This window comes from Silurus aristotelis (assembly GCF_946808225.1).
Source record: "Silurus aristotelis genome assembly, chromosome: 8".
NCBI classification, from domain to species: Eukaryota; Metazoa; Chordata; class Actinopteri; order Siluriformes; family Siluridae; genus Silurus; species Silurus aristotelis.
Window position 1 is genome coordinate 29,316,863 of NC_139581.1, and position 15,462 is coordinate 29,332,324.

The window sequence follows — 15,462 nt, forward strand, 5'->3', positions numbered from 1 at the left end:
TCCTGTGTGATGCAGCGCTCTGAGCTACTGCACTTGTCTGTAACATTGATGGTTTCAATAACAGTTATTGGGGTGAAATACACAACCTGCCACTGCTAATATATACATATATAATGTAATGTAATGTTGAAGTATGGAATGGGAGCCATGTTGGTTCTTTCACTTTCCAGAAAGTCTCCAACCTTCCCTGCTCCAAAACAACCATTAAGCTTCTACCTCTATGTATGACTTTGGGGGTGAGGGAGTCTGATCAAATTTTGGCCCAGTACTCATTGGGGATTTGTGCCCCCCTCCCTCAACACACACACACACACACACACACACACACACACATATATATACTCCTGAGGTACCTCGATTGCCTTGCTCAGGAGCCAAATAGTGATAACCTACTGGTTTATAAATTTCTAAACACACACCCACACATACACACCCACATACACACCCACCCACACACACACACACACACACACACGAAAAAAGTCAGACATATAACATTTTTCAAGATTATTTTTATTCTTGCTTTGATTAAAAAACAAACCGAGAAGTTAAAAAAATGCAAGTTTATACACTTTTCTTTCTTTTTTTTTTTTAAAGATTAGAGTTCTTTTAATACTGACATGATGAACAGAATGTAGAGAGGATTTATTAAACACGCACACACACACACACACACACACACACAAGCACACACACACAAGCACACACACACGCACACTTCCTTTACAGACGTCCAGCATATTTCCCTTTTTTATATATAAACCAATGCTGAAGATTCTACAGAGACTTGGTTCTGAACAAGCGTTAGTGAGTGTTTATGTGTGTGTGTGTTTGTGTGTGTGTGTGTGTGTGTGTGTGAGGCTGAGAGAGGGATCTTAATCTTTCCCAGGCTCTCAATCCAATTTCATATCTACAAAAAAAAAAAAAAAAAAAAGTAGGTGCTCGAGCTGAAGAATCTATATACACTGTACAAAGTACGCAGTACACAGCACGTCCACCAGGGGCAGCGTTTGTCCCGTCTCGCCTCAAACACACGAAACAAAATAATGGACAGGGACTCGTTCTGTTCATCTCAGGTGTGTAAATAAAACATAGAGAGAGTAGGACAGAGAAACAAACCCAACAGCACATTTGTGATTTTTTTAGAGAGATGAAGAGAAAGAGAGAGAGAGAGAGAGAGAGAGAGAAAAAAAAAAATGGGTAAGAGGGAGTGAGAGAGAGAAAAATAGGTAAGCCGGAAAAGAGAGAAGGTTAGAGATCGATAGAAATGGAATAGAAAAGAGAGAGATAGAGGTAGAAAAGCATATCTTTCTCTCTTTCTCTTAAAAGGATCTATCTCTCACATTTTCTTTCAATAGGATTTCTCTCTCTCTTTCACCCAGTTTCTTTGTTGCATCTCTCTCACAATGGATCACGCTCTCTCTCTCTCTCTCTCTCTCTCTCTCTCTCTCTCTCTCTCTCTCTCCATTTCATCTCTCTCTTTTTCTTTACTCTATTCATTTCCTTATTTGATCTACTTCCATCGCTTTCATTTCTTTCCTGTCTCTCCTCTCTTTTTACACTCTTCCTTTCTTTCAATTTCAATTTCCTCATATCGCTCACACCCTTCACTCTGTTTTTCCTCCGCCAGGATTTTCTTTCTTTCCATTTCTTTCCTTCCTTTCATTTTTCCCTATTTTATTTTTTACAATTCACAATCCCAGGTCAGGTCTGTGTCTCACGCCGTCATACGACATATAATACACATCCTGCTGAACTGAATCTCTCTCTCACACACACACACACACACACACACACACACACACACACACACACACACACACACACACACACACACACACACACACACAGACACACACACACACACACACACACAGACATGTCTGCTAACAATATGGCTTTCAAATATACAAATGAACACAACAATTGACAGCCTTAATATATTACAGAAACTTACAAGTGGGTCACGCTCTGTGTCTGTCTGTTTGTCTGTCTGTCTCTCTCTCTCTCTCTCTCTCTCTCTCTCTCTCTCTCTCTCTCTCTCTCTCTGTCTGTCTGTCTGCCTGTCTGTCTCTCTTACACTTACACACACACACACACACACACACACACACACACACACAGAGATGTCGGACGGCTCAAAAAATAGTGCTATTTGTGGGGCAGATGTTAAAAAGAGCAACGTTTCACACTGTGGAGAAAGAAAGACAGACGAATGGACAGACAGATAAAGACAGATCTCTCATTTCATCGTACACTGAACTCTGGCATCATAGTGCAAAAGGAAAAGAAAAAAAAACGATAACATGATTTAAAATTGTTTGATGAGTTTGTGCTGTTTGGCTGTACAAAACATACCACACACACACACACACACACACACACACAAGTAGGACATTTGTCACACACACATCCATTTATCTCCATTCATCAATGTCCCATGTATCAGAGCTTCAGTCATTGAACGTGTGTGTGTGTGTGTGTGTGTGTGTGTGTGTGTGTGTGTGTGTGTGTTTGGAGGTGGAAGGAATCACACTTCAGTCTGTTGTGTGTATGGCTCCGTCTGTGCTTCCTCCAAACTGTCCAGACTTTCGGAATCCTCGAACCCAAAGGGGACAGAGACATCGGACGTGGACGACGTCTTGATCGACAGATGGTCGTCCCCGCCAGCAAAGCCGCTAAGCTCCGCCCCCTCGGGTCCCAGCGGCAGCTGATGAGGCGGAAGGTATTGGCTCGGGTGGAAGTGTGGGCGGGGTCTTGATAGTGTGCTCGCCATGGAAACGGGTTGACCGACGAGCGCGGCGTCTCCCGTGTACTCGTGTCCCGGGAGGTCACGTGACACAAACTCGTCCTCCTGAGGGGGCGGGTACTCGCTGTCGACATCGAACCCGCCTAAATAGTAGTCCGTTTCCAAGGCCACGCCCACCACGTCCCCTGCCGGCGTCGTTTCCCCGATGTCCGCGAGCCTGGTGCTCGGCAGCCAATCAGAGGTGTCCCAGTGGTATGCTGCGAAACAGAACAGCCAATCAGAAAAAGTGACAAAACCTGAAATTTTGCGAACATTTCCGTTTCCGCATGCAAAAGTTTTTTCTCAGGGCGTGCGACAGCAAAAAAGGGGGCGGGGCATGCCTGTGGAGAGCCAATGGGGTCACATCAGAAAACAAACGCATGCGACGATGAGTGGAGGCACAGAAGCGCAGGGACACACACACACACACACACACACACACACACACACTACACATCTTAATCCTGACCATTGGAGAACATACACACACACACACAATAGCAGACAGTTTTTTAAAAAAACGGGGAACCATAAGCAGCTTGACATTTCCCAGAATGCACCAGGACATTCTGTCAGCAGTGCAGAACATTAAGGGAGGAAAAAGAACGAAAGAAAAAAGGGAGAGAGAGAGAGAGAGAGAGAGAGAGAGAGAGAGAGAGAGAGAGAGAGAGAGAAAGAGAGAGTGTATTTCACCTCTGCTGTAGTTTTGACCTTGATCCATAACGGAGACTGGCGGTTAGAGGAAAGACAGAAGTGTGGATCAGCGCAATGTTCACTGCACCACTGTGTGTGTGTGTGTGTGTGTGTGTGTGTGTGTGTGTGTGTGTGTGTGTGTGTGTGTGTGTGTGAGCTGCAGCCCCCCTCCCCACCTGTATGACTTGGCTGCACTAGACAAGACCTTTGCTACTCTTTCTCTCTCACACACACACACATACACACACACCCCTCTGACTCGTTTTTTTGCGCTATGAAGACCCTTGGGGCAGAGGGCAATTCTGGAAAATGCTACACTTGAAGGTTTATATATGTGTGTGTGTGTGTGTGTGGTTACATAGAGGTCGAGATCCAGTGCATCCAGTAAGTATTCTCAGAGCTTCACTTTTATTAAGTTTCCAAAACGTAAATAAATTCATTATTTTCCTCAAAACTCTAGAAACAAAACCCCATAATGACAATGTGAAAGAAGTTTGTTTGTTCCAAGGCTTTTCCATGACACTCAAAATTGAGCTCAGGTGCATCCTGTGTTCACTGATCATCCTTGAGCTGTTTCTACAGCTTGATTGGAGTCCACCTGTGGTCAATTTAGTTGTTTGGACATGATTCGGAGGCACACACCTGTCTATAGAAGGTCCCACAGTTACAGTGTACAGTACAGTTGGCAGAGCAAAAAACCAAGCCGAGAAGTCGGAGGAATTGTGTGTAGACCTGGGAGACAGGATTGTATTTCGGTACAGATCTGGGGAAGGGGACAAAAACATTTCTGCGTACTGAAGGTCCCAATGAGCACAGTGCTGTCAATCATCCGTAAGAGGAAGATGTTAGGAACCACCAGGACTCTTCCTAGAGTGGAGTCGCCCGGCCAAACTGAGCCATCAGGGAAGAAGTAAGGGAGGTGACCAAGAACCTGATGGTCACTCTGAAAGGGTTTCAGAATTTCTCTGTGGAGAAAGGAGAACCTTCCAGAAGAACAACCATCTCTGCAGCACTCCAGCAATCAGGCCTGTATGGTAGAGTGGCCAGTTGGAAGCCACTCAGTTAGAGGCACATGACGGTCCGTCTGGAGTTTGCTAAAAGGCACCTGAAGAACTCTCAGACAATGAGAAACAAAGATTAAACTCTTTGGCCTGAATGCTAAGTGTCACGTCTGGAGTAAACCAGGCACCGCTCATCACCTGGCCAGTACCATCGCTACAGTGAAGCATGGTGGTGGCAGCATCTGTGAAAGTTCTGTGAAATCGTTCTGGATGCACTGCACTCAAACCAAATGCACACAATACCTCCATAGCTCTAATTTCCCAGAATTCTCCACACCTATAACAATCGCTCATGTAATGTGTGTGTGTGTGTGTGTGTGTGTGTGTGTGTGTGTGTGTGTGTGTGTGTGTGTGTGTGTGTGTGAGCCAGCACGTATGGTCTGAATCTACCTTCGTTTTCGATTGTGTCAACTGCGTCATTGACGAGTCGAATGACCGTCACTATGGAGGCTTGGAGAGAAAAATGGAAAGTGGTGAGAACGTCACACTACACTCAGATACACACACACACACACACACACACACACACACAGACACACACACACACACACTACACTCAAACAAATACATATGCGCACATATGATCACACACTCACTCAAATACACTCACACATATGCGCGCACGCACACACATGCGCATATACACACACAGATACACTCACACATATATGATCACACACACACACACACACACACAGACACATGCGCGTATACACACACAGATACACTCACACATATGATCACACACACACACACACACACACACACACAGACACATGCGCGTATACACACACAGATACACTCACACATATGATCACACACACACACACACACACAGACACATGCGCGTATACACACACAGATACACTCACACATATATGATCACACAGACACTCACACATATATGATCACACACACACATGCGCATATACACACACAGATACACTCGCACATATATGCTCACACACACAGACACACTTACACATATATGCTCACACACAGGCACACACAGGCACACTCACACATATGCACACACAGATACACACACACACAGATACACACTCACACATATGCGCATATACACACACTCAGATGCACACACACATATGCACACACAATCAGATACACACACACAGTCAGATATACTCACACATATACGCTCACACATGCGCACACACACAGATACACTTACAAATATATGCACATACACACTCAGATACACTCACACATGCACACACATTCAGACACCCGCACACAATACACATTACACTCAGACATTCACATATGCATATTCACCCATACACACACACACACAGACACACTCAGAAACATTTACACATTTTTGATGCACAAACACACAACACACACAACACACACACACTCATTCATACCGAACCTCGCTCATTTACACAGACTTAGACACACACATTCATACACTCACTAATGTACACTCGCACATTTTACACACACACACACACACACACACACACACACACACACACACACACACACACACACACACACACATACTCATATGAACTCGCACATTTGTCACACACATCCACCCACCCACACACACACACACACACACACACACACACACACACACACTTGCACAAGAAAGTTCATCACACTCTCATAACAAAGGGTGAAAGTCAAAGTGGAATTCAATCAGGTTTATTTTATATGCGTAAATCCAGAGCTCTTATTGGTCTCCTGCAGACGCTTCTGTGTTCTGATTGGCAGATGATGACCTAAGCTGTGAAAAATGAGGGTCGGCGTATGTCATCATTCAAATAAAGTGTGGATTATGGAGCCTTTCACACCCTTCAACACTCTCTCTTTCACACACACACACACACACACACACACACACACACACACACACAGATGTGAGGAGCCGGGGTGGGCGGGGCTTACCGTTGTCATCGCAGGAGTCTGATTGAAAGGAGCTCAGTGATTGGACCTCAGAGTTGCTTCCCTTGTTGCTGCCTGAGAAACATGTGACCTCATCCAACATGTCCACTTTCCCTGTGAAGGTCAGAGGTCAAAGGTCAAGCAGGTAAAAACGCTCTATGCTTTGTTCATTCGTAGGCTAAGTTTTATACTTCCTGAACACACAAACACACACACACACACACACACACACACACACACACACACACACACACATTCACTGCTGTCAGACTGACATGAATATAAAGTGACACTTCAATTCAATTCTTTGACCTCCCATTTTTTTACCTCTCCTTCTGTCTCTCTATCCCCCTCTCCCCCTTTCCCTCTCTCTCCCTCTCTTTCTCCTTTACGCTCTCTCTTTCACTAACTCTCAGCCTCTTATTGTAATTCTGACAAGACACACACACTTTTGGATGTTGAGTCCCACATGGTTAAGACGATGCAGTTTTTTTTACTTTTATTTGACTGCAGAGAAAAACTATTGAATCCTGTCCTGAGTCCCAACACTCACTTACATCACCATATCCATCCAAAAAGAGAGGGAGACACAGAGTGAGAGAGAGAGAGAGAGAGAGAGAGAGGCAAAAACTCAAAGAGAAATAAAAACAGAATTTAAGAAAGAAAGGAAGAACATAGAAAGAAAGAAAGAAAGAAAGAAAGAAAGAAAGAAAGAAAGAAAGAAAGAGACAATAATAAACAAAACCCACACAACTTGAGAAAGAAAGACCCCTAAAAAGCAGAAGTAATTGGAGTATAATTTGTGTTGTGCTGCGTTGTGTTGTGGTGTGCTGGTGTGCATTGTGTTGCAGTGAACCGTGAACTGCATTGCAGTGTGTTGTGTTATAATGTGGAGAACTGCATTACAATGTGTTGTGTTGTGTTATGATGTGGAGAACTGCATTGCGGTGTGTTGTGTTATGATGTGGAGAACTGCATTGCAGTGTGTTGTGTTATGATGTGGAGAACTGCATTACAATGTGTTGTGTTATGATGTGGAGAACTGCATTAAAATGTGTTGTGTTGTGTTATGATGTGGAGAACTGCATTACAATGTGTTGTGTTGTGTTATGATGTGGAGAACTGCATTGCGGTGTGTTGTGTTATGATGTGGAGAACTGCATTGCAGTGTGTTGTGTTATGATGTGGAGAACTGCATTACAATGTGTTGTGTTATGATGTGGAGAACTGCATTAAAATGTGTTGTGTTGTGTTATGATGTGGAGAACTGCATTGCAGTGTGTTGTGTTATGATGTGGAGAACTGCATTACAATGTGTTGTGTTATGATGTGGAGAACTGCATTAAAATGTGTTGTGTTGTGTTATGATGTGGAGAACTGCATTACAATGTGTTGTGTTGTGTTGTGATGTGGAGAACTGCATTGCGGTGTGTTGTGTTATGATGTGGAGAACTGCATCACAATGTGTTGTGTTGTGTTATGATGTGGAGAACTGCATTGCGGTGTGTTGTGTTATGATGTGGAGAACTGCATTGCGGTGTGTTGTGTTGTGTTATGATGTGGAGAACTGCATTACAATGTGTTGTATTGTGTTATGATGTGGAGAACTGCATTGCGGTGTGTTGTGTTGTGTTATGATGTGGAGAACTGCATTGTGGTGTGTTGTGTTATGATGTGGAGAACTGCATTGCGGTGTGTTGTGTTGTGTTATAATGTGGATCACTGCATTGTGGTGTGTTGTGTTATGATGGGGATCACTGCATTGCGGTGTGTTGTGTTATGATGTGGATCACTGCATTGTGGTGTGTTGGTTTGCTTTGCGACATGAAGAACTGCATTGTGTTGTGTTGCATTGCGACCTGGAGAACTGTGTTGCTGTGTGTTGCATTGTGAGAGACTCTTAAATGCTGATTTGCAATGAATAGAAGGGCAGGAAGTGTGTATACACACACACACACACACATACACACACACACACACACACACACTACCCCCTCACCATCGTCATCCTCCCAGCTTCTCTTGTTGCTTGGCGAGTCGCACTCCGATCTGTTGGGCGCCACGCTGCACACAGCCACACCCCTTCGTGCCATACTGCCCACCACTCTGGGTGAGTCTCCGCCCTGCTTGAACGTGCTCATTTCTGTTAACTCTGCCCCCTTTCTATCCCCACCCCTTTTCTCCAAAGTCCCAAAGCACGGTGTGTACGCCATTGGTCTGACCGGGACCTGGGGTGGCCCCGACAAGCTCCGCCCACCCTCTGTGTAAAGACCGATGGGTTCTCCGGACAGTAAACCCCGCCCCCCCTCAGTGTAAAGGCTGATGGGGTCTCCGGTACCGCACTGCATGGGCGGGAAGTGTCCGTTAGCCTTGTGCAGCAGTGCAGCCGTAGCCGGGTCCTGGACAAGCGACAGGTCGTTGCGCGAGTAGCTCTTCTGGAACACCTTCTTCCTAAAGGCCACGAACAAAAAGACGAGCGCCATGATCAGGAACAGCACCACCGCCACACCTATAAGCTCCTCTCGTCCAAAGTAGGCGGGGCCAGAGCGCATGTCAGGAACCAGGACCGGTCGGACGGCACACGCTCCGCCCACAAAGCCTGGTGTGGTGCAGTTGCAGTAGAAGGAGCCGAAGGTGTTTACACAGGAGGCTCCGCCCTCACAGCGCTCACCACGTTCACACTCGTTTACGTCCTCCTCACACCTGAGACACACACACATTATTTGGTTATGGGTATTTATTGTTTAGTTTGAGACACTGCTATAAAGTTAATATGAAAAAACCTACATTGACACACACACACACACACACACACACACACACACACACACACACACACACACACACACTTTTATGCATGAGAGCACATGAATTCGATTTCTTCGACCTGCCACATTCATTTTTCACCGCTTTCAGCGGTGCCGCTACAGTTTTATTCTTCAAAGCACATCAAAGAAATGCATGATCGTGTGTTCGTGTGTGTGTGTGTGTGTGTGTGTGTGTGTTAGTAATGATTAAAAAACAGAGAGAGAGAGAGAGAGAGAGAGAGAGAGAGAGAGAGAGAGAGAGAAAGGAATAAATGGATGAGCGGAATAGAGAGATTATTGGCTCCCTCTGCTGGTGAGAGTATGTGTTGCATTACGCTCTGTGTTAACAGGATTTCGTTTTACATTTCAAAACACCATTAATAACACCACAGTTAACACCAATACACCTTTGACACAATTACCACCATAATTTACACCAAAACTCAATTAACACCATCATTTCCACCAAAACTCCATTAAACCACCATTAACACCAACATTTATACCAATACATCATTAACACCACTATAACACCAATACACAGTTAACACTACCATTAACATAATGGGGTATTGGTGTAAATGATTAACACCATCATTAACACAATCACTCTCAATAAAACGCCATTAACACCAATACACCATTAATACCACCAACACCACCACAATCAACCCACCATTAACTCACTATCATTAACACTTAATTAGAGCCATTAACACCACCATCCTTAACAACAGTACACCATTAACACCAGAATTCACACACATCAACACCATCATTAACACCAATACATCACTAACACCACCACTAACACCCCATTAACACTGCCACCACCACCACTAACACCCATAACAGCACCAGTACATTGCTGAAAAACGGAAATAGTTCATTATTAAGCAATTTAAAGTCAATATGTGTGTGTGTGTGTGTGTGTGTGTGTGTGTGTGTGTGTGTGTGTGTGTGTGTACTGACGTGAGACCGGTGTATCCTCTCTTGCAGCTGCAGATGAAGGCGTTGCCGATGGGCTTACACACACCACCGTTACGGCATGGATTCGGCGCACACACCCCAATCTCGGTCTCACAGCGCCGCCCGGTGTACAGGGGACTGCAATTACATGAGAAACCTGAGAGAGAGAGAGAGAGAGAGAGAGAGAGAGAGAGAGAGAGAGAGAGAGAGAGAAAATAGACTCTAATTATTATCTTCCACATACACACACACACACACACACAGCTGGACAAGCGGGTTGCGTTAATTATATGCCAGCAGGAGAATAATGGCGTCCACTGAAAATGACTGCAGAGTGATTATGCAGTAATTACACACACACACACACACACACACACACACACACACACACAAAATAAATTATGAACATTCTGCGCTGATGCAATAATCACAGCTGTCATTTAGCAGGAAGTTTGTGCAGAGCTATGTTCAGAGACTAATAGTGGGGGATAAAAAGTATTAACACATCCGATCACCTGAACACCTAAACACCTTAAACCAAACACTGGAACACCTCTAAACAAACACCTAAACACCTCAAACCAAACAAATGAACACCTGAACACCTCTAACCGAACACCTTAACACCGCTAACCAATCACCTGAACACCTCTAACCAAACACCTGAACACCTCTATACAATTACCTAAACACCTCTCACCGAACACATTAACACCTAACCAAACACCTGAACACCTCTAACCAAACACCTGAACACCTCTAACCAAACACATAAACCTATAACCAATCACCTGAACACCCCTAACCGAACACCTGAACACCTCGAACCGAACACTTGAACACTTCTCACCAAACATCTAAACACCTCTAACCAAATACATGAACACCTCTCACCTCAACACCTCAAACCAAACAAAAACACATGAACACCTATAACCAAACATCTGAACACCTTTAAACCAAACACACAAATACCTTGCACCGAACACCTAAACACCTCTTAACAAACACATGAACACCTCTAACCAAACACATGAACACCTCTCACCTCAACACCTCAAACCAAACACATAAACACCTATAACCAAACATCTGAACACCTTTAAACCAAATACATTAATACCTTGCACCGAACACCTAACCACTTCTAACCAAACACCTGAACATTTGAACATCTCTTACCAAACACCTATACACCTCTAACAAAACACCTGAATGCCTAAACACCAGCAGATCATGTTGTGTACAAACAAAATGATTGTTTATTGTGTATAATAAACACCTGTAGTTAGTAAGAGGATGCCTGGGCACTGGGCAATTAGATGGGTTTAAATAAGTATGTAAATCCTACACACACACACACACACACACACACACACACATATACTGTATGTATATATATATATATATATATATATATATATATATATATATATATATATATATATATATATATATACACACACACACACACACACACACACACACACACACACACACACCTCCGTTGGGCAGGCTGGTGCAGGTGGCTCCGTGGGCACAGGGTTGGCGTGCGCACGGCTCATGGTGAAGCACGCATCCGAGCGTCACCTCGCCCAGCGCCGTCACCTCCACAAGTGTGTGTGTGCGCGAGCGAGTGTGTGTTGCCACCGGTGCTTGTTTGTTGTGCAGCGGCAGCTCATCGTCGTTCAGCGCCAACGAATCCAGGCAGCCCTGGAAACCGTCGCTGAGCCGTGCCCCCAGTGAAATGGACCAATCGGGGCCAGGGAAGCGGGAAATGGGCGGGGCCCGCTGCGTCCAGTCGTCTAATGAGAGGCTGCTGGAGTTTCGGCCCAACTCGAGTGTCAGGTGATGCCAGTGGCCATCACTGATTAGTTGGCTGGTAGCGGCGAGGACTCCGCCTCCTTCTGAACAACCAAGGTGTAGCTGGACGTGTCCGTCTTCCATCTGTCAATCAATCAAACACACACACACACACACACACACACACACAAAAACACACACACAGAGAAAGAGCTTACAATGGAACAAGACACTATTTGGTGTGTGTGTGTGTGTGTGTGTGTGTGTGTGTGTGTACCTTTAGCATTGCACAGGGCGTGGGGTGTGTGTACAGGATCACTCCACTACTCTGCAGGGTTCGGATGCGGAGCTGCAGTTTCACCTCGTCACTCTTGCCGCCGTCAGTCACATGGTAGTTAATAAAACTGCTGCCGTAGAAACTCAGAGAGGTGTGTCCTGGTGTGGCGCACACACACACACACACACACATACACACTGTTTTACTAAACCCCTCTCTCAAAACCCTTACTCTAACACAATTGCACTTAGTTGGAGCCAACACACACACACACACACACACACACACACACACACACACACACACACCTGCACACGCTCCTAGTTTCCCTGGTGGACACTGGCAGGCAAACGGTCCTCGGTTGTTGTCCGTCTTCACACACTGCATGTCATCAGGACACACCACGTCCTCACACACCTCTGACATCGCAGAACATCGTCCATCTGTCACAAAAACAGGCATATCAAGATAGTTGCCAGGGGTCAGTTCCAATACTCTAGCAGCTATTCTCACACACACACCCACACACACACTAGCCGATAAACTTAATCTGGGGTATTTTGGAAATATTCCTAGTTGGAAATGTATCAGTAATTAATGGGAATTTGTGGAAATTTTGTGAGAATTGAATAGCAATTGGGTGAAATGTATATAAACTGTACACTGTACCATATACAAACATAAATATAAACATTCTGTTTGGTCATAAGCTAAAATGCATGCAAACTGATACAGATTTTGGAAAAAAATTACACTTTTGACTTATTTAATTACTAGTATATGAAAAGTTTCCAGTTTTCAAAATCTTAGTTAACAAAATGTAGTATTTGTATAAGTATTTGTATCCCGCCCCCTAGGATAAATGATCAGAGTATAATCTGGTGGTGTGGTAGTTTCATGAGATAATTTTTTTATAAGCAGGAAACTGTTTTCTTGTTAGATTTACAGTGTTGCAGTGCGTAGGAAAAACTGTGTTCTGCTGGGGAATTTTGGGCTGGGGGGGGGGGAATACTTTTGCACAACATGAGCGGTGTTTGAGTTGCGATTCCTCACCGGTGCAGACGCAGCGAGCACTGCGTTGAAATCTTGGCGAGACGAAGCTGCTGGTGCTGGTGGTGTATGTGAGCATAGCGTGAGTGTCGAGCGTGATGGTCTGTTCGCATCGCGCCTCCCCACACTCCAGGCCTGAACAGTTTTTATCGAGAATGGCGGAAACACGCAGGACCTGCTCGAGCCGCCGTCGCGCCGCGCTAAGCTTCTGGCTCACCAGCGCTGCCGCCAGGAAGCCGCCACCCCCTGGAGCCTCGACAGCCAATAGGAGGTCGAGCTGACCTGTGGTCTCCACCGGTTGCACGCTGAGCACGTGCAGGGCGTCGAGCGTCGCTGTTCCCATGGCGTCCGCGATGGCGCGGCGAACGGCGGTGAGGTGGCGTGAGACGAAGTCATGCGGCAAGACGCGTTCAAAGCGCACTGTAACGGCGTGACGCAGCATCGCAGCTGACGCCCACTCCACGTACACGCTCACGGGCACGCTCACGGAGAAGCGGCCATCTGTCACCGTGGCATTTAGTGAGTAGCGGCCCGCGTCCAAACCGGAAAGAGCGATAATGCGTCCATCACGGGGATTCACCTGAGACAAAGATGGAGGATTTGTAGTATTTTGTATACACTGTGAGAAAGCGATATATGTAAAACACACACACAAACACACACAAACACACACACACACACACACACCTTGAACAGGCTGTTTTGCTGGTGTGTGTGTCCATAGGTGAGAATGTCAAACGCGTCCTGGTCCGTAGCGTGAATCTGTCCAATCACACCCCCAGGGAACTCGTCCTCCACTGTGACAATGTGGACGTGAAGCGGCGATGCTACAGGCATGTGCATGCTCTCTTCAATCACTCGCACATGCACAAGTGTTGTCGATGACAACATCGGTCTGCCGGAATCCCGGGCCTGGAGCACCAATATTGGTCGTTAAGCACACTCAAGTATACAAGCCTGGTGACTACAGGATTAACGCTCTTGCTCTCACCTCAACCTGTACAACATACTCCATTCTCTCGGATCTGCGAAACATCTGATTGGATGTTATAAGTCCCTCCCTGTCCATTGCGAACCACAACCCCTCATTTCCTAAGAGGATGCGGAAGTAAAAAGGTGGACCGTTGTGGGCGGCGTCTTTATCGATGACCGACAGTTGCAGGATGCTTGTCCCGATTGGCTTGTTCTCCTGTCAAAGAGAATTACAGGTGCATCAGATGCTGTGTATGTTTAGATATTTTTAATTTGCTTATCTCTTATTGTCAGTCATCGGATATACCTGAATAACTGCCGTGTGATTGGCTGGAGAGAAAATTGGCGGGTTGTCGTTGATGTCAGAGATGTCGATGTTAACGATCACAGTCGAAGACATGGAGGGAGTTCCGCTGTCCAGAGCTCGTACTGACAATGCATAACCCACAATCTAGAGAGCCAGCCAGGAGGAGAGCCAGCCAGGAGAAAAGCCATATAAGGTGAGAGATCGACAGGATGTGAGACAGACGGACAAAAAACAGGGGAGGGTCAGACAGAACAAGATGAAAGACATATCAGAAACAGACAGGAGGAGAAAAAGACAGCAGGAAAGACAGACAAAAAAAAAAGTTAGACAGGGAAAGTAACAGACAGAATAAGAGACATGATAAGAATCAAATGGGAGCAGAGAAAGACAGGTGAACAGTCAGAAGTATGATAGTCAGGCAGTGGGAGAGACATATGATAAGAGACAGACAAGAGGAGACACAAATTATATGAGAAACAGACAGCAGGAGAGACAGACAAGAAGGAAAGTCAGACAGGAGGAAAAACCAGCCAGAGGAGAAAAAGAAAAAATATAATAGATAAAATAGAGACATAATACAAACAATACAAAATAGATATTTATTTAAAGCCCCAATTCAGTCTGAAAGACTGCAAGTGTCTTTTTTACATTTTAATTCAAGAATAACAAAGTGATGATGTCAGAGTTCTAACGAAAGAAAAAAATTTGGGTTTTCTGCACGCATTAATTGTTCCTTTGAATTCGCTCAGAAGGTGTTGATTCATTTTCTATTGCAGCAGCTCGGCTGCAAATCGCAGGCTCCGTAGTACCACCTCACT

The 15,462-nt window shown here is 45.2% G+C and overlaps 1 protein-coding gene across 1 annotated transcript in view; it reads right to left on the minus strand.

The window, feature by feature from the left end:
* Positions 1 to 497: 497 nt before the first annotated feature.
* The window catches only part of fat3a (FAT atypical cadherin 3a), a 92,476-nt gene continuing 77,511 nt past the window's right edge, over positions 498 to 15,462 (minus strand). The window contains 13 exon segments of the mRNA XM_083549065.1: positions 498 to 3,006; positions 3,482 to 3,517; positions 4,933 to 4,992; positions 6,463 to 6,573; positions 8,459 to 9,162; positions 10,239 to 10,392; positions 11,738 to 12,182; positions 12,316 to 12,473; positions 12,624 to 12,758; positions 13,369 to 13,945; positions 14,053 to 14,277; positions 14,357 to 14,554; positions 14,645 to 14,788. Coding sequence (XP_083405191.1) covers positions 2,531 to 3,006; positions 3,482 to 3,517; positions 4,933 to 4,992; positions 6,463 to 6,573; positions 8,459 to 9,162; positions 10,239 to 10,392; positions 11,738 to 12,182; positions 12,316 to 12,473; positions 12,624 to 12,758; positions 13,369 to 13,945; positions 14,053 to 14,277; positions 14,357 to 14,554; positions 14,645 to 14,788 — 3,423 coding nt within the window. The 3' untranslated portion in view covers positions 498 to 2,530.